Source organism: Arachis hypogaea, chromosome 1 (genome assembly GCF_003086295.3).
Source record: "Arachis hypogaea cultivar Tifrunner chromosome 1, arahy.Tifrunner.gnm2.J5K5, whole genome shotgun sequence".
NCBI classification, from domain to species: Eukaryota; Viridiplantae; Streptophyta; class Magnoliopsida; order Fabales; family Fabaceae; genus Arachis; species Arachis hypogaea.
Genome location: NC_092036.1, coordinates 111,461,776 through 111,482,119, shown reverse-complemented (window position 1 = coordinate 111,482,119; position 20,344 = coordinate 111,461,776). Strand labels below are relative to the sequence as shown.

Below are 20,344 nucleotides of genomic sequence, written 5' to 3'. Positions count from 1 at the left end.
AAGATGAGAGAGGGATTTTCGAAAATATTTTTGAAAAGGAGTTAGTAATTTCGAAAATTAAAGATGAACTAAAATTAAAATTAAAATTTGAAATAATTAGTTAATTAAAAAGAATTTTTGAAAAAGGGGTGAGATATTTTCGAAAATTAGAGAGGAAAGAGGAGTTAGGTGGTTTTGAAAAAGATAAGAAACAAACAAAAAGTTAATTAGTTAGTTGAAAAAGATATTAAAATCAAATTTGAAAAGATAATAAGATAAGAAGTTAGATAAGATATTTTAAAATCAAATTTTTGAAAAATATATAATTTTAAAAAAGATAAGATAAAAAGATAAGATAAATAGATAAGATAAAAAGATAAGATTTTTAAGAAAAATATATTTTGAAAAAAGATTTAATTTTTAAAATTTAAAATTAATTAATTAACTAACAAGAAACTAAAAGATAAGATTCTAGAATTTAAAGATTGAACCTTTCTTAACAAGAAAGTAACAAACTTCAAATTTTTGAATCAATCACATTAATTGTTAGCTAATTTTCGAAAATTTGATATAAAGATAAGAAAAAGATTTTGAAAATAATTTGAAAAAGATTTTTGGAATTTTCGAAAATAATGAAAAAAATGAAAAAGATATGATTTTTGAAAAAGATTTTAAAAAGATAAGATTTTTAAAATTGAAATTTTGACTTGACTTGTAAGAAACAACTAATTTTAAAAATTTTTTGACCAACTCAACCCAAAATTTTGAAATTTTGGAGAAAAATAAGGAAAAGATAATTTTTTTTATTTTTGAATTTTTAATTATGAGAAAAAAACACAAAAATGACCCAAAACATGAAAATTTTGGATCAAACACATGATGCATGAAAGAACACTATGAATGTCAAGATGAACACCAAGAACACTTTGAAGATCATGATGAACATCAAGAACATATTTTTGAAAAATTTTTTGATGCAAAGAAAACATGCAAGACACCAAACTTAGAAATTTTTAATGTATGGACTCTAACAAACAAAAAATGCATATGAAAAACAACAAACAACACAAAACAAGAAATCATCAAGATCAAACAAGAAGACTTGTCAAGAACAACTTGAAGATTATGAAGAACACTATGAATGCATGAATTTTTTTTTCGAAAAATGCAAGAAAAATTTTTAAAGCATGAAATTGACACCAAACTTAAAATTTGACTCAAGACTCAAACAAGAACACAAAATATTTTTGGTTTTTATGATTTTATGATTTTTTCGGATTTTTATTAATTTTTTTTCGAAAATATTTTTGGAAAAACGAAAAAGAAAAGAAAAATTTTGAAAAAGTTTTTGAAAAGAAAATTACCTAATCTGAGCAACAAGATGAACCGTCAGTTGTCCATACTCGAACAATCCCCAGCAACGGCGCCAAAAACTTGGTGGACGAAATTGTGATAAAAGAGTTCCAGGCATTGTTAGAGAAGCTCACAACTCCGTTCAACTTAACCAGCAAGTGTACTGGGTCATCCAAGTAATACCTTACGTGAGTAAGGGTCGATCCCACAGAGATTGTTGGTATGGAGCAAGCTATGGTCACCTTGTAAATCTCAGTTAAGCAGATTAAATGGTTATGGGTTTCGAAAATTAATAATAAATAGAAAATAAAAAGGGATAGAAATACTTATGTAAATCAATAGTGGGAATTTTAGATAGGTGTGTGGAGATGCTAGAATCCTTTCTTATCTCTACTTTCTTATTACATTCATCCAATCCTTCTTACTCCTTTCCATGGCAAGCTGTATGTAGGGCATTACCATCATCAATGGCTACTTTTAATCCTCTCGGGAAAATGGTCCTATGCGCTGTCACTGCACGGCTAATCGTCTGGAGGCATCACCCTTGTTGATAGCTACATCCCATCCTCTCAGTGAAAATGGTCCAAATGCTCTGTCACAGCACGGCTAATCATCTGTCGGTTCTCAATCAGGTTGGAGTAGAATCCATTGATTCTTTTGCGTTTGTCATCACGCCTAGCCTTTAGAAGTTTGAAGCTCGTCACAGTCATTCAATACCGGAATCTTACTCGGAATACCACAGACAATGTTAGACTTTCCAGATTCCCGAAATCCTACTCGGAATACCATAGACAAGGTTAGACTTTCCGGATCCCCATGAATGCCGCCATCTATCTAGCTTATACCACAAAGATTTTGTTGGGGAATCTAAGAGATATGCGCCCGGCCTAAGGTAGAACGGAAGTGGTTGTCAATCACGCGCGTTCATAGGTGAGAATGATGATGAGTGTCACGGATCATCACATTCATCAAAGTGTTGTGCAACGTGTATCTTGGAATAAGAATAAAAGAGAATTGAATAGAAAGTAATAATAATTGTATTGAAACTTGAGGTACAGCAGAGCTCCACACCCTTAATCTATAGTGTGCAGAAACTCCACCGTTGAAAATACATAAGTGAAAGGTTCAGGCATGGCCGAATGGCCAGCCCCCTGAATGATCAAAAGACCGAATGGCCAAAGGATGACTAATACACTAGTAAAAAGTCTTATTTATACTAAACTAGCTACTAGGGTTTACATGAGTAAGTAATTGATGCATAAATTCACTTCCGGGGCCCACTTGGTGTATGTTTGGGCTGAGCTTGATCTATCCACGAGCTGAGGCTTCTCTTGGAGTTGAACGCCAAGTTATAACGTGTTTTGGGCGTTCAACTCCGGGTTGTGACGTGTTTCTGGCGTTTAACTCCAGACAGCAGCATGTACTTGGCGTTGAGCTCCACTTTACGTCGTCAATTTCCGAATAAAGTATGAACTATTATATATTGCTGGAAAGCTCTGGATGTCTACTTTCCAACGCCGTTGAGAGCGCGCCATTTGGAGTTCTGTAGCTCCAGAAAATCCATTTTGAGTGCAGGGAGGTCAGATTCCAACAACATCAGCAGTCCTTTGTCAGCCTCCTATCAGAGTTTTGCTCAAGTCCCTCAATTTCAGCCAGAAATTACCTGAAATCACAGAAAAACACACAAACTCATAGTAAAGTCCAGAAATGTGAATTCAACATAAAAACTAATGAAAACATCCCTGAAAGTAGCTTAAACTTACTAAAAACTACCTAAAAACAATGCCAAAAAGCGTATAAATTATCCGCTCATCACACAACAACAAGAAAGCAAAAGTAGTGGCGGATCTGATCATTAACAAAGATAGGAAAAAGAGTGAATCTGCTTCTGCTCGTTTGACAGCAACAACGACAATAATTCCTTTCGTCGTCGCCCTCTCCACCTCCCCTTTTTCTCGCTTTCTCTCTTCCTTCTTTGCTGCGACAAGGACAATGGTGTCCAGCCTTCCCAACACCACCCGCCGTCTCCGACGAGGGAGCACCACCCCAGGTCTAGGTGCCTCAGGTGATGGTTCGTAGTGGCGTAAATCGCGATGACACCAACATCAGCAACACTGGTTTTTCTACGGAGTAAAACCACAGACAAGAGGCGACATCGGGAAACGAGGGAGGAAATGGCACGATGGGAGAAATGGCAGAAGGTGCGGCCGTGGAGGGAGGAGGAACAAAAGGAGAGGTAGAGTTTTGGGGTTGGGGCATATTTTGAAATGAAAATGAGGTTATTGTCGGAGGGAAGGGCGGAGCAGTGGAAGTAGGTGAGGTCTGGGAACCTCGGGAGAAGAGAATAGAAGTGAAAGGATGGAGGGAATGGCGGTGGTGGGAGCGGGGATAAATGATTAGGGTTAGAAATTGGATTTAGAGATAGAAGATGAAAGGTCAAGAATATTTAGGAAATTATGAACAAAAAATTAATAATTGGTGATTTTTATCGAGCAAAACTTATCTATATAGGTATAACTTTAATTTCAATTTTTATTCCAAATTTTTTGTGGTGAGAAATAGCTATTTACTCAAAAAGAAACAAAAGGGAAAAACTGAATCAACAAGCATCTCCTCTGCCGACTCCGTTATCTCTATATAATATATACCATGTGTCATAGCATAGCCATTACAGAACGCATAAGATTAGTACGCATGAAATAGTTACACCATAACAGAACAATTCACAGAAAGGAGAATATGAAAAACTTAAGTTATAGTCACATGCTAACATGTATATTCATCCCGTATCTCCAAAAGACAAGCTTAAAAAGATTGCATTCAATAGGTCTCATCGTGGTACATTGAGTAATAACCACCATCGCTTCTTGATTTATCAGCCTGCAAAGTGATGGCAACATTAGCGCAAAAGTTCGTTATATACATGAGGATCGATAATCCGACAACAACAAAGTTTTTAGACAGATTGAAATACCCTATGGATGAGATTCTCAAATTCTTGTGTTCCATTCTCTTGGATGTACTTCTCGGCAGCAGTTAGAATGTCCTCTTTCTTACCCAATTTGTCCTTTTTACTTGGAACATACCAAATGTTAACTGTCTGAGGATTAACAAAGAAAGGTCTCACATAATGCTCGTAAACATAAGCAGCACCACTAAAGTATGGAAGGACCAACCAGCAGGTTATAATCAGCTTAGCATAGGGCCATATAGGAATCCTGAAAATATGTCCAAGTTGTAAACACTTCATAAATGTTTTTCAAACATAATCATCATCATTACTCTAAGTTCACATACATCATCATTACTCTAAGTTCACATACCACCACTCACCCACGAATAATGGATGGAGGTAAGATGATTTGGAGTTTGACGATGACTCTGTTAAAAAAAATGAAAAAAAAAATATAGAGAAGCAACTTTTAGTTAGCTAACATTAATTAGCCAAGTTTTCTTTTTGAATTCTGAAATTCTACTTTATTTGAGGATTTAGGATTTAATATTTACAATTTAAGGTCTAGAATTTAAGATAAATAAAATAAGGATAAAATATATTATTTATCCTTAAAATTTGTTAAAAGTTTAAAAAACACTTCCAAATTTTATTTTGTTTCAATTTTGTCCAAAAAATTTCTATTTGCATCAAATATATTTCTGATGGCTAATTTTTTAAAAAATTTAGAACTAATTAAGCAACAATTTTACAAGAACAATTTTCAACACAAGTAAATCAGAATGCATTATTGCCTGATTGGTCCTAAACTTTTTGAAAATTTAGTTGTCAGAAATATATTTGATGCAAAACGAACACTTTAAGGACAAAATTAAAGCAAAAAGAAAATTTAGGGGTCTTTTTGAAATTTTTTACAAACTTAAAAGGACAAAAATTATAGTTTATCCATAAAATAATTTTAAAAAGATTGGTTGATGTTGGCAGAAAAAAGTTAATCACAACGGAAATCATACAAAGCTTTGCAAGATGCTAAATTATAACTTGAATGGAGGCCTTGTTATAATACAATGGCTTCTATTATATCCCTTGCACAATAATTTTAGTCTAGATGTTTAACATTGTTTATGTAGGACTGCATTCTATAATACTAACAATCATGGTTGAAACTTGAAAGCATAAGCCAGTGATTATAAATCTCTAAGAATCAAAGAACCCTAAGCAAAATTGAACTTGCAGACAGAGTAGTAATCGTCTAATTGATGAATCCACAGACATGACTAGAATTGGAATAAGAAACAATATGTTAGGAAAATGAAAAAGAAGAAATTGACGAACCATTCAAGAAGTTTGGCGAAGGTGAGTTCAAAGAGAGTGATCATGGAATAAAGAACCCAGTAAGTGAGCCACTGCTGATCATCCACAGGTGACTTGCTCTCAATTGCCCTAACTGAAGCATACCTGTCCCATTCAAGAAAAAGAGTAAAAAGAAAACCGCCACAAAAACAATCCACGATTCACGGCAATAAAATAAGATTGTACTTACAGAGGATAAACAAGACTAATCACCGGCCTGCAACAGAAAAAGTAGCAGCTGAGATAATAGAAAGAGAGAGATAGTGATTCATTAATAATTGAAGCAGTTGAAAACGAGGGAAATGAGACTACCCAGCAAGAACATCAAAGTTCTTGAGAATGACTTTGATGAAGTTTCCAGCTCCAGATCCCATCTTTGATCGATCTACGAGTACTGTTTTCAGTGTCTGAACTCAGAATTTGTGTGTGAGAAACTAAGTTAGGGCTGCTTCTATTAGTGAGATGAGTTGCTCAATGCAGAGAGAGAGAGAGAGAGAGAGAGAGAGAAAGAGAGGGTTGTGGTGTTACTGTGTTAGAGAAGAGAAGAAGACATGTGTGAGGGAAAAGCGGTGGTTGTAATTTGGGGATTAAAGAAAGGAAGGGTGGTGCAGGTGGTGCTGTCGTGGCAAGGTAGTAGTCCGGTCTGGGTGGGTTTTGGTGGCGCCCCAAAAATAAACAAACATTCGCCAATTCCAAGGAACCCTCCTTTTTCCCTATAATTACCAAATTACCGCTGCCGACGTTATTCCGTTATTCCATTCCCATCTAATGCTTCTCGATTCTTCTCTATTCTTTTCAAGGATTTCCCCCTTTTTTTTTTTTTCCTTCATTAATATCTTAGCCATTGTTTTGAAATATTTTGAAAATGTTTCTCTCCTGCCTTGGAACTGCTCCCGAAATGTAGCTTCCCAATGTTGAGAATAGGGGTGGCAAAGCGGGTCAGTCCGTTCAATCTGTCCCATCAAGACCCGTTTCATAACGGAGCGGATTGATCTGTCCCGTAATTTAAAATAAGTTCAAAATATTAGTCCGTTCTTTTTTATGGTGGATTGGTGGGTTGGTGGGCTAGTTCACTTGACTCTTTTTTTTAAAATAAAATTTATTAAAATTAACAAAAATTAATAATTAAAAAATTAAATAGAAATAAAAAATAATTAAATTGTAATATAATTTTTTATTATTTTTTTATTTTTAACTTTAATAAAATTGTTCAAAATAATATTTGTCAATAGAATCATCTTTATTTTAAAAAACAAGTCACATAATTTGAACATATATACGAAATTGTAAAATAAAATAAATAAAGTTAATAACTAAAAGAAGAATAAAAACAAAAAATGAAAAAAAGGTGTTTAAAAATTCTATAATTATTAATTTTATAATAGTAATCACTCTTTTATTTAATAAAAAATAAAAATCTTTGCCCCGGCGGACCGGCCTGCCCCACCATGCCAAAACTCGCCAATTTGGCGGTGCGGGTTTGGCAGATTTTTTTAATTTGGCGGGCTCCAAATCCTAGTCTGACCCGCCTTTTTTAGCGGGTTTAGCGGATCGGCCCGGCGGGCTCGACCCGTTATGCCACCCCTAGTTGAAAATCTTCTTTTCAACTTCTTGACAACCGCACTATAAGCTCTTTGGAGTTTCGATCTGGACGTAGGATGCGTAAAAATGATTTCAACGCTTAAGTCAATATTAATTTTAGGAAGAATTTTTTAAAAAATTATGGATTATGATAAATGATGTTCTACCTTTTTATAGTCCTGATTGTTCTTTATTTATGGTTGTTTAGTAGTAATTGACATATATCTATTTTTTCTTAAATCTGTTTAAGTATTATATAAGTGTTAAACGATAATTTGATAGGATAAAGTTCAAATGTTTAAAATTTGATTTCAAGGTATAGCAATGTACGCCCGAGATGCTAAAGCATGAATTACAGTCTCCAAATTTGACTTGCTAGTTGTGTTGCTTCGTTGCAAGCAATTTGAGATTTGTTTTGACGAGATATGACGTTATACTTCGAAACTCCGTCAATTTATTCTGGTAGCCTCTAAATTCAACACACGGTCGTTTTGTCAACATGGTCAAGCTTGGGTATTAATACTCCTTTTCTTCAGAATATCAAGAGTGCATTTTATTTTAAACGTGTAATAATTACTGTTGCACAGTTTTTCAAAGGAGACCCGAACTGTTTATTTTAGATGGTATTTGAACAGTTTTGCTGATCGAATGGCTTGTAACTGAAGGTGGTTAAGATCGTGTGATAGTGGCTTTGTTGGTCTTTTATTAATCTTTTTATTCGTGTGTTGGGAATAATTGTTGTCTTTTACCCCCAACAAGTTTATCTAGTAGAGAAAATGATTTCAAGAGGTTAGTACTTTTTCTTATTCATCGTCTTCCTTTCATTCCCTCTCTAATCATTAGAGATAAAGTTGCAGACATGAAGGATGATCTATATGTATGGGCGCATGCGAACATGAAATGTCATGCTTCTCTTTACCAAGATGCTGAAAAACTTTCTGAACTTAGTGCTATTAACTAGATTAGCGTTGGTGCTTCAATTGGTGTGGAGTTTCTTTCCTATAACAGTGAGGAGAGAGTGTGTAAAAAAAAGTGATTGGACTTATTTTTACTTGTATAATTGTGTATTGACAGAGTTGAATGTTAGATTTTTGTTTTTGAATTTTGAATGTAAAGTGTTGACACAGTTGAACTGTGCTGCATCACACTTACATCCAAACTCTTAGGCTTTTTTTCGAGCATATGAGTGCCTAATGGAGTTCTTGGAAACTCCCCCTTCCCTGAATGTCTTTTTTTCTTTATTCCAGTCAAAAGGGGTGCGAAAGGGTCTTTGGGTAAACCTTAGTAGCTATCCCGGTCGGTCTATCTTCGTGCTGTATAAATCTTCTTTTAAGAGTTTTAAAGAGATGTTTGTAAAAGTTCGCTCGTCAGAGACTGAGTATCCCTTCTTCTTAGATGATGAACTAGGTGAAAAGTTTTCTCTTTATTGATATCTGAAACTGATGCAAATATTAGAGGATTTGAGGCGGAGTGTGGAAGAAAACTTGCTTATTGAGTTCTTGATAGATTACTTATTATCAGGAAGATTACTCTCTATTCTTTGAGGGAATATATAGATAAGATACTGATGGGGGTTTCATTTTGTACGAATGGTATTTTGATACATTTCGTCCGTTTGTCACAGGTGGGAAGGTTCCGAGCTTAACCATGGCTCAGCTAAAATCTTTTCTAGATCAGAAAAAGAAAATTGAAAAGGAAAGCTCTATTATTGAAGCAAATAAGGACATTGGTGTGGATGGTGCATAGTCTAGTTCTCGTCCTTTGCAAGAGAAAAGGAAAAACTAGACTTGGAGAAGCCCATTGAAGTTCTTTCTGCTGTAGATTTGGATTTTGGTGTTGGTAACAAGTTTGGAAAATGGATGCGGCTCCATGGTTTTGCCAGTGGTGCAAACGCCCAGTCTGTTTAGGGTGATTAGTTCCCGTTTCCAAAATTGGCTGACAAGGTAGCCCAGTACCTGGATGATGTGAGGCTGCTGAGAGATGTTGAGAAAAACGCTGTGGGACAATGTCTTCAAGTAAGGAAAAAAAGGTGCAACATTTTGGTTTCTTTAGCTCTTGTGTTTTTCTTACCGAGTTTTTGTGCTCTTATCAGGTGATTGGTACAAGAATGCTCTGCATTGGTCGGACGACAATGCTACTTAGAGCTGAGGAGAAAAAGAAGGTTGGCAAAGTGTTGGAGTCTAGATCATTGAAAGAGAGGGATGGTGTTATTGTTGACGTGACAGAAAAAATGAAGGACAAAGAGGAGGAGGTGACAAAGCTGCAGGATCAAATCCGTGTTCTTCATGGGCAAATCATGAGCTCGAAAATGAGGTGCTGGAAATGTTTTCGGTAGGTTTTGATCGTGCGGTAAGCCAAGTGGCAACTCTTTCTTCCGACTTTGACATCGGCAACCTTGATGTTATGAAGATAGTGGTAAATGAAAAGTTCGTGGATGATGAGGTTGGAAGGGAAGCCGAAGACGACAATGTGGCATCTGTTGCCAAAGACAATTGACTATTGTATTTGTGTTTTAATGACTTTTATTTTGTGATATGCAAACTTATGGTTATGTATATTTTGATGGATGGCTTAGTATTAGGAGCCATTAGTATATGAACTCATATTTTTTGTTCGGATATTAATGAATAGTAGTTTGCTTTATCCGTATATTGTTAGTTTCCAAGCTTTTGTGTTTGTTATGTAGAAATAGGAAAGAAATATTTAATATTATTTGAATTTTGATTAGGCCTCCCAATGCAGAAAGTGTGAAAGTGATCAGCCTCGTTAAAACCTCTCTAAGAAAAATTCGACTTGGAAAAAACCTCGGTGGTAAGAAAAAGCGTACCTTTCTCCTTCAACTTTACAAATAAGTAGCTATAATAGAAACATAATGATGATACATTCCATGTATTTGGTAGCTCGCCCCCCGCTACAATTTGCAAAGAGTATACTCCTCGTCCGTGTACTTTTGATATTCTAAAAGGTCATTTCTAAGTTGCAGTAAGTTGTTCTTGCCCTGGAGATTTTTGAGCATCTTTAAGTTTGTGAAGAACGAGGTCTCCTTATTGGAATGCTCGGGGTCGTACTTTCTTATTGTATTTTCGCTATATAGTGATTTGCATGGCTTGTTGTCTGAGTTAGCCGAATCACGTTCTTCATCTAATGTATCCAGCTCAGCCAATCGTGTCTGCGTATTAGTTTCTTTATCATAAAAGTCGGTTTGTAGCGACCCCTGGGAGATTTCTACTGGAATCAGTACATCCGCACCATAAACTAGTCGAAACTATGTTTCTTTTGTTGTTGAGTGTGGTGTTGTGTTATAGATCCATATGGTCTTAGGGATTAGCTCGGCCCATTGACCTTTGCATTTGCTAGCTTCTTGCATAAAGCCTGCAAAATGACTTTGTTAGTAGCCTCGACTAGGCCGTTAGCTTGTGGATGTTCTACTGAGAAAAAGTGGTACTTAATATGGAGATTCTGTAAAAAGGATGCTATCTTTTTATCAGTAAACTGCCTACCATTGTCAATGATAATTTTTCTTGGTAATCCATATCTACATATAAAAGACATCCAAGTGAAAGATCGTACCTTTTCCGAGGTTATTTTGGCGAGTGGTTGCGCCTCTATGCACTTTGTAAAATAATCAATCACAACTAGTAAAAATTTTACCTGACCTTGGCACGCAAGGAAGGGTCCGAGGATGTCGAGCCCCCACCTATGAAACGGCCACCCGATTTCGGAAGTGTGTAACAACTCGGCTGGGTTGTGAATCGTTGGTGCACATCTTTGGAAATCGGCACAACGTTGTCCTTTTTTCATGCAATCTTTTTTGAGGGAGTGCCAAAAGTATCCTGCTCTTAGAAGTTTTGCAATTGAACTTTGTCCACCTATATGTGTTCCACAAATTCCTTCGTGTGCTTCTGATATTACAAGGTCGGATTTGTTGGCTCCGAGACATTTCAACAATGGCCTAGAGAAGCCTTCTTTTGTATAAGTCATCTCCAACTATGGTAAAATGGCTTGCTCTCTTTTTGAACAGCCTCGGGTTTCCTTCTAACACTAGGACCCATCCTATTTTTAAGTAGTCCATATAGGGTGTTCTCTAATCTACTATCTGTGACATGGTTAACATATTTATGCTATATATGCTTGGTTTTCTAAGGGTTAGTTGTGATAATGCTGGTGTTACATTAAGTGTCTTAGAGGTGGCTAGTTTAGATAGAATATCTGCTCTATTATTGTCTTTCCTAGGCACATGTATGATTTCAAAATGCTAAAAATTTTGTATCAAAGCTTTTACTATATTTAAATATTGTTCTAGGAGAGGATCCTTGACCTGGAAGTTGTCATTTACTTGTTGGACAACTAACATTGAATCGCAACGAACCTTGAGGTGATGAATATTTGTCTCTTTGGCAAGGCATAATCTGGCCAATAAAGCCTCGTACTCGAATTGGTTATTGCTTGCCTAGAATGAAAACTTTATTGACTGTTCGGTGAATACTCTGGTCTTGTCCTTGAGGATGATGCCAACTCCGCAACGTTCTTCATTGGAGGCTCCATCAATGTATAGTTCTCATATTGAAAAAATGTCATCAGTTATGGTGAATTCAGCAACGAAATAAGCAAGGATCTAGGACTTAAGTGATCCATAAAACCCTAGTTAATTAATAAATAATTAACTAATAAATAAATCATGAGCTAAAGAAATTAAGAAATTAAATTTTATAATTTGAAGAAGTAAAAATATTTAGAATATGAGTTAAAACACTAATTTTAAATATTTTGGCTCGAAATTAGGTCAACAAACTAAACCGGTTGAATCGAGCCCATATTGAACCCAGAGCCTAACCCATATAAGCCTCCATCAGCCACTATTCCCTTCCCTCATAATGAAACACGCTGAGGAGAGGAGGAGAAGAATCAAATCTAACCCCAAGATCACTCCAAATTTCATTTGCCCATATCTTTCAATCCGGAGCTCCAATCGTCGGATTATTTGCGACCACGCATTCACCTCAACAAGCTCTTCAAATCCATTTGAACAAAGTGGTCAGAAATTTGAATTTCTCATCTAGTTTTCCACTCCTTCTATTTTCATGATTTGGGTTCATGTGTATTTAGAAATTTTGTGCTTTTGATGGTTTAAGAGTACTCTAGTGCGATATATATCTGAGTTTCATCCAAGTGTCTCAGTGGGTAAAGGTGAGAAACTCTTATCCCCTTTGAATTCTTTAATTTTATAACATTTAGGTATTGAAATTGGTAGTTATGTATAAAATTGTATGAAATTAGATTAAATCTATGTGAATTAAAGTCAAATTGGTGAAGTGGAGTATTTGAATTAGAACTCTGGCGGCTGAAAACTTGTTGAGTTGGCTTGAAATCTTGTGAAGATGAGGGTTTTGAGGTGTTTTGAACTTAAGGAGAAATCGGCCAAAGTATGGTTTCTGTTTCTTATAGTTAATATATAATATTGCATGAAAACTTAGGCTAGTTGCCATAAGTTAGACTTGAATGCTCTGAATTATTGGATTTGGTGGATTAAATGTGTATATATGTGATGTATGAGTATGTTGATGACTTGATATAATGGAAATCTAATAACTTAGGTGTTTGGGTGATTCATAAGTAGGGGACTAGTATTTGGTGATGTATGTGAATGCTTGGGATTGGATTTGGTTGTGAGTGGTTTGGTTTGTATTAAGAATTTTGAAAAGCTAGAGAATTTGTAACTTTTGGTAAAAACCTGTTTTTGACCAATTTCGATGGGTCATAACTTGGATTCCGGACCCCCCAAATCTTGCAAAACTTGTTTTGAATAAAAATTAGGTCCTTGAAATTTATAACATTCAAAGAACGGACTGAAACTGATTTCTAATGAAAAAGTTATGCGCTTTTGAAATTTAGGGTTAAAAACTGAATTCAGCAAAAGTCGCAGAAAATTGAAGTCATGTGTACACATGTGCCATGCGTACGCATGATGCGTGTTACAGGAGTGAAAGGGCTTGGTGCGAGTCTTGTGCGCATATATAGTGAGCATGCACATGCACAAGAGCATGCACAAAAGCAAGGTCATATGTACGCACAACTTGCCTTTCAAAAATGAACCTTTTTCATGCGTGCTTCATGCATACGCACAAAAAGGGACTCATGCGTACACACGAGGCATGCATACGCACGACTACCTTGTTTTTCAAGAAATGTTATTTTTAACTGTTTTTGTCTATCCAGCCTGCTTTTTCACCTCTGTAACTCTTGTTTAAACTCTGATAGCTAGTGTTAGGTTTCAGAAGAAGAGCAAACCTATTGAGGGAGTTAGTTTGATATTAAGGAAGAATTATGAAGTGAATAATGGAATTAATGATGCATGGATAATATTGGATGAGATAAGAATAAGGGTAATGATGATATTGATGAATTGTGACTGAAAGATCCACATGGCATATGCATTATATTATCTAAGATACAAGTTTTCCTGGGTACATGTAGTGGCTTGCACCGCCTTGCTCCAGGTTGATACTCGAAACTCTGTTGTCCCTCTATCACAAGATATGACCGGATACTTTAACTCTCCAAATTTTTCGCAATGAGATGATAAATGAGTCATTATATATATACTCTTGGGAATGCGCGCACGCAGGGATTGTCCAGGGTTCGCTACTGGACATGTCGGGCTTGACTGTATAATCAACAAATGATATGAACAGCCATAGGGCAGACATGTATCATATGCACTTGTATGATTTGTTTGATTATGCATTTGTTTTGGCTTGCCTATTTGTTTAACTGCAATTAACTACTACCTGATCTATTTGCTGTATCTGCTTCCCATATTTGTGTTTTCCCTGTTTGTCTTGCTTGTATTTATTTCTGAGAGATCCCTCATGCGACTGGAGGAGACGCTGATGGTTGTTTCACTTAGTGATTTGGAGGTTTGCAGGGAATGAAAAATGAAGAGTTAGATTAGAATCCTTAGATATAGTCACCATATTTTTGGTTTAGTGATAACTCTAGGATTTGATATACGTTGTTGGAGATTTGGAATACCTCTGGCATCCCAGAACCTTATGTATTATCTATATGGGCACCTTTACTATACTGAGAACATCAGGTTCTCATTCCATACATGTTCTGTTGTTTTTCAGATGCAGGACATGAAGCACCTTGCTGAGCGTGCTAGAGACACTTTACTTTATAGGTCGAGTTTGGAACTTGATATATGTATCTTTTTGGAATTCTATACTCGTTGTATATTATCCTTTCTGTACGTTGTTATCTATCTCTTCTATGCTTAAACGTTTTGAGTGTGATGCGAGTTTCGAGTTCTGTTTTGCTTAACTTTTTTTTCAAGGCTCCTAGATAAACCATTCTTCATATGTGTGTGTGTGTGTGTGTGTGTGTGTGTGTGTGTGTGTGTGTGTGTGTGTGTGTGTGTGTGTGTGTGTGTGTGTGTGTGTGTGTGTGTGTATTTTACTTTTAGATGTCGTAATACCTCACCACCTCAGATTTACGATATAAAAGCGTAAAGCTCTGTATGGTAGGGTAGTACATGATCCTCTTAGCTGATATGAAATATCATATTCTGAGAGTTCTACCGATCATTTGATTAGTCGGCCTGAAAGGTCGGGTCGCGTGAGTATTTTACGTAGCGGCCAATTGTTCTGAACTATGATCTCGTGGCTCTGGAAATAGTGGCGGAGGTGCCGCAATGTGATTACCAGAGCAAATGCCATTTTGTCGATCTTGGGATACTGAGCTTTTACATTTTGTAGGATTTTGCTGATGAAATAAACTGGGTATTGTTCTGAACATATTTCTGTTACAAGTACAGAGCTAATAGCGCAAGCAGAAATTGAAAGGTATAAATAAAGCTATTTATCGTGTTCAGGATTCTACAGTATATGTGGGGAAGTAAGAATGTTTTTGAAGTCAGTAAATGCTTGTTTGCAGGTGTAGGTAAGAAATGTTACAATTTTGTACTGCTGTAGGTAAGAATCATGATAGAGCTGCAAGTCGTCCTGTTAGCTATTGCACTTCTTTAATTGTTGTTGGTGACTTCATTTGTACTACAGCTTGGCATTTTTCAAGATTTGTTTCAATTCCTTGATGTGTCCACATGAAACTGAGGAATTTGCCTCCTTGAACTCTAAAAGCACATTTCTCTGGGTTTAGTCGCATGTTGTAATATCTTAATTGAACTAAAAATCCTTCAAGGTCAGCGTGATGATCCTTTTTAGATTTTGATTTAACCACCATATCATCAATGTAAACCTCTATATTTCTCTCAATTTTACATCGGAAAAACTTGTCCCTCAGCATCTAGTATGTTGCACTTGCATTTTTAAAGTCAAAGGGCATTACTTTGTAACTGTTACCATATAAGTAGCTATAGTAGAAGTTAGTCATTTCAGTTATCAAGCTCTGAATCAAGAACCATTAGTTAGTTATAGCTTCGACTATTGCCTTTACTCTGCTATACGTATATATATCAGATGTGTACCTACTAATATCAGTTCAATTTTGTATTGAAAGTTACAGCCTGTGATAGTTGAACCTTTGCAGGTGACATATATGGTTTCTTGAGTCTTTCGATAATACTATCTTGAGCCATAAAAGGGCTTCAAGATCAGGGATAATATATGGTGGATCCATAGTTGTGACCATGGTGATGAAGGGATGGTAAGCTTCGTTCAATCCATCTAAAATAACATTTGTATATTAGCATAGTGATGGGAATACCTGCAGCTGCAAGAGAATCTGCCACCTTCTTTATTTCTAAGAGATATTCTGATGTTGATGCTGCTTTCTTGATTGTCTTGAGTTAATGTTGAAGTTGGTGTGTCCTAGCTTTAGTTTGGGATGAAAAATATGTATGGATCCTACTCCAGAGTTCATGAGCATGATGGCAACCAATCATTCGATGTTTAAAGGAATCATCCAACAAAGCAAACAGACAAGAAGTCACATTATAATCTTCTTTCCTCCATTCTTTGTACTACTTTGTTTCTATGTTGGTAATTGCATCTTTAGGCTTTACAAAATGGTGAGGTACCTTTTCTTGTTGTAGATGATTTTGGAGTTCTTGTCCGCAGATGGAGAGAGTTGTAAATAATGCCAAGTAAGAAAATTCTTAGAAAGCTTCTCTGCCAAAGGAGTATTGAATGGTTTTGTTACTACAGCATTGATGTTGTTAGCTTGTATGATTGTAGGAGAGTTGTGATCTTCAATATCATTGCTACTAGTAGAGTCATCAGCCAGGGATGTTGAATGGCTCTGATACCATATAGAAAGAACAATAGAATTGAATTGTAACCCTTATTAAAACAGAGTATTGAGCAAAGTAAACCTTCTACAAATACATGAAATGTATTATTGTAATTGAACTGATATCAGTAGGTACACATCTAATACATACATACATACATACATATAGTAGAGTAAAGTCAATAGTCGAAGCTATAACAAACTAATGGTTCTTGATTCAATTCTTGATAACTTAAATGACTAACTTCTACTATAGCTACTTATATGTTAACAATAACAAAAATTGCCATGATCATTGATAAATGTGGTTTTTTCTGGATCTACTGGTGCATTAATATCTGATTATAGACTGAATAGGCATCCATAAAGCTTAAAATTTTAAAATCTGAGGTGTTATCCACTAATTTATCAATGCGCGGAAGCGGATATGGGTCCCTTGGGCAAGCTTTGTTCAAGTTTGTAAAGTCGATACACATGCGACATTTGAGTGAATTTTTCTTTACCATTACCATGGTTGCCAACCACGACGTAAATCGGATTTACCGTATGAAGCCTACAGTTAACAACTTTTGTGTTTCTTTGTTTGCCTCCTCTTTTCTTTTGCTTTTGAGGTTACGTTTCTTTTGCCGTACTTGATGAGCTCTTGGGTCCAGGGCAAGTTTGTGACATGTGACGTTTGGGTCGATCTTGGGTATGTCTGTGGGTGTCCATGCGAATAAAATCGCATTTTTTCAGAGCAGGGTGATAAGCTTTTGCATTTCTCCTGTAGTCAAAGCATACCCTATGTTGATATACTGTGAATCATCATCAGTCAGGCTTAACCTGGCGGAGGTCATCCGTTGGCGTTGGCTGACTATATCTGTTATGTCGAGGATCAAGCTCGGGTTAGTGTCGGTATATCGTCAGCATTGTAAACTGAGTTGACCTGCTGAATAGGATCTGACGCTGGTGATCAGGCTTTTAACCCTGCGTTGTAGTAGTGTCTTGCTTCCTTATGATCTGAATACACAGTTGTGATTATGTCATCCTGCACATGGAACTTTATGAACAAGTGAATTGTGGAAACAATTGCGCCAAAAGAGTTTAATGATGGCCAACCTAATATGATGTTATAAGGGCTAACACAATCAACTACTAGATATTGGATATCTAAGGTTTTCGAATGTGGGTGTTCCCCTAAAGTTGTTCTTAACCAAACGTAACTTATTACTGGAACTCTTTCTCCAGAGAAACCAACTAGTTCTCCGGATGAGGGCTGTAACACTTTCTCGTTTAGTTGCATCTTATAGAAAGTTGATAAGAACAATACGTCGGTGCTGCTTCTGGGGTCCATTAGAACTTTTCGAACTGTTGCTTCCCCTATGGTCATAGATATTACCACCGGGTCATTCAGGTTTAGGCTCTAGGATTGAAAGTCGGATGTGTTGAAGGTGATATTTGGAATGGAACAAGTCGGTTCTTGTGATGCTGACCCCTCCCCTACTAGAGTTAGCATTGTCCTGTAACTTCTCTTGCTAGATGAACTAATGATTCCTACACACGTAAAGCCTCCTGAGATGTAGTTAATGCCTTTACTTGTCGTGAGAGGTTGATTCAGGGTGGACCATCTCGCATTGTCCTTTGAAGCTGAGGTTAAGTTCGATTGTTCCTTTGTTATTGGGAGACTTGACGTATCTCTTTGGATTCGGCCATTGACATATTTATCTGTAATCCCTGTTGCACCAGTCATTCTAAGAGGTCCTTTATCACCACACATTCATCAGTTGTGTGTCCAAAATTATGGTGAAATTCGTAATGTTTACTTCTATCAACATACTTTTGGTCCTGGTAGGTCCCTGCCTTGCTAGGATGTTTGAAGATTTTAGTATGTAGGATCTTTTTTTTATGTCCTCCCTTTTTACATTGAACTGCGTGTAGGAGTCGAACTTTAGTGTCAACTTAAATGGTTTTTTGCTATCTCAGATGTGGCTTATTTTGCTTTGCTTATCATCGTCCCTGCAAGTAGTGTTTTTATATTCTCCTAGCTTCTCTTAGTTCCTCGATCTCAATTTGACCTGTCGCCTTATGATGACCGGATTTCGCTCACTATATAATGAATCTGTTCTTTGGCAAGCGCACCAAATTATCGTCAAGTAATAACTCACTTTGAGTGAGGTCGAATCCCACAGAGATTGATTGATTGAGAAAATTTAGTTAATGGGTGAATTTAGTCAAGCTAATCAATAGAAATTGTTGAGTGTAGAATTCTAAATAGCATAAATGTAAATGACTAAAAAATAAAGGAAAGCAATAAAATGCAGAAAAATAAATGGCAAGAATGTAAAGTGTTGGAACATAAATGATTAAATTGTAAATGGGGAATGGGTAATGGAAGAAATTAAAGAAAGCTATAAAGAACGGAGAAGATAAGAATAGGGAAGATTCATTGGGATTAGGAGATATTGCTCTCTTTGGATTAAATTCAGACCATCTCATCTTCAATCATGTAACTCATTGACCTCTTGGCAATCATGATTGATTGAACCCTAATCTCTTGGTGATTCAATCTCTCAAATCTTGATAATCAGCCAATTTCTTGGTCTAATTGCTTGGTGCGCGTGTACGCAAAACCCACACTATTTTGTACAACAACAGTAGTACCAGCAAGTACATTGGATCGTCCAAGTAATACTTGAGTGAGTCAAGGTCAGTCCCACGAGGATTGTGGCTTGAAGCAAGCTTATGATTGTATTGCAGGTCTTAGTCAGGCAGAATTAGAAGGTTTTTGGAGTTGTAATAGTAATTTATACCTTAAAAACATCAATAGGAATAAGCCAACAAGAGGAATAGAGTTGAGAGTCAGAATTGCTTTGTCTTTTTGAAGTAATTCTGGTACCACCATCTTCTTTGCTTGTGAATGATCTTCTTCTATGGCAGGCTGTAAGTGATCAACGCCAGGGTGAAGTCGTCTGAGGTTTTACCTGTTGATCTCCTCTGCTTACAGGTTGAATGCCATGGTTAAGTGGTCCGAGGTTTTACCTATCCAATCTGCTGGACGGTGATGTGATGACAAGTCATCTTAGGCTAGTTTTACTAGCATTTTTATTTGTTTTTATTAGGTTTCATGCACTTTCCTGCACAATAAGTAAGTGATTAGATTGGAATTTCATGGGGGATCTTGATTCAATCAAACATTGTTGATTTTATGCATTATCATGAGATTTATGCAAGATTTATTTGATTATTATGAAATAATGCAAAATCCTATGATTTTGGTAGGGCTTCGATTGCATGTTTAATTGATGACAGATGAAAAGATGCAAGGAAGAAGCAGAGAAAGAGACGGGGCAGAAGAACGCTACGTTCCACTGCAGCATAGGCCTTGGCGCTACGCTCACTTTCAAAGAGCGCTACGCTCTTCAGCGACGCTTACGCGTGGAACAAGCAATTTCAAAGATCCACACGTACGCGTGCATGACGCGTACGCGTGCATGACGCATACGCGTGGGTGTGATCTACGCTCTCAAGCCAAGAGCGCTATGCAACTAGTTGAGGCTTAAGCTCAAAGTTATTGGCTCCAATGGCAGGAATGGAGATGCTTCTTCCATCAAATTTGGATGTTGGCTTTGTGAAGTCACCAAGCATTCTCCTTGCATTATTATTATTATTATTTTCGGCCATCTCCTTCTCTTGTTCGAAAATTTCTGAAAGGTTGCTTCTGAATTGTTGTAATTTAGCTTCTCTTAATTTTCTCTTCAGAGTCCTTTCAGGTTCTGGATCAACTTCAACAAGAGTGCCCTTTTCCTTGTTCCTGCTCATAAGAAAGAGAAGAAAACAAGAAAAGAAAAAGGAATCCTCTATGTCACAGTATAGAGATTCCCTTATGTTAGTAGAAGA

At 36.5% G+C, this 20,344-nt stretch overlaps 1 protein-coding gene and 1 long non-coding RNA gene across 3 annotated transcripts; one reads left to right on the top strand and one right to left on the bottom strand.

Annotated features, from left to right (window-relative positions):
• Positions 1-3,927: 3,927 nt before the first annotated feature.
• LOC112710379 (HVA22-like protein a) lies at positions 3,928-6,510 on the bottom strand. The gene is made up of 5 exons (XM_025762576.3): positions 5,951-6,510; positions 5,829-5,855; positions 5,621-5,743; positions 4,307-4,550; positions 3,928-4,212 (listed from the first exon to the last, which is right to left on the bottom strand). The coding sequence occupies exons 1-5, from the start codon at positions 6,010-6,012 to the stop codon at positions 4,153-4,155; spliced, it is 516 nt and encodes a 171-aa protein (XP_025618361.1). The 5' UTR covers positions 6,013-6,510; the 3' UTR covers positions 3,928-4,152.
• Positions 6,511-7,767: 1,257 nt separating this feature from the next.
• LOC112710375 (uncharacterized) lies at positions 7,768-9,868 on the top strand. Of its 2 annotated transcripts, XR_011865935.1 has the most exons (3): positions 7,768-8,008; positions 8,844-9,234; positions 9,312-9,868. It is a non-coding gene; the product is annotated as an uncharacterized lncRNA (long non-coding RNA). The 2 variants fall into 2 exon arrangements; XR_003156814.3 differs by lacking the exon at positions 7,768-8,008 and having other exon boundaries at positions 8,375-9,234.
• The last annotated feature ends 10,476 nt before the right edge of the window (positions 9,869-20,344 follow it).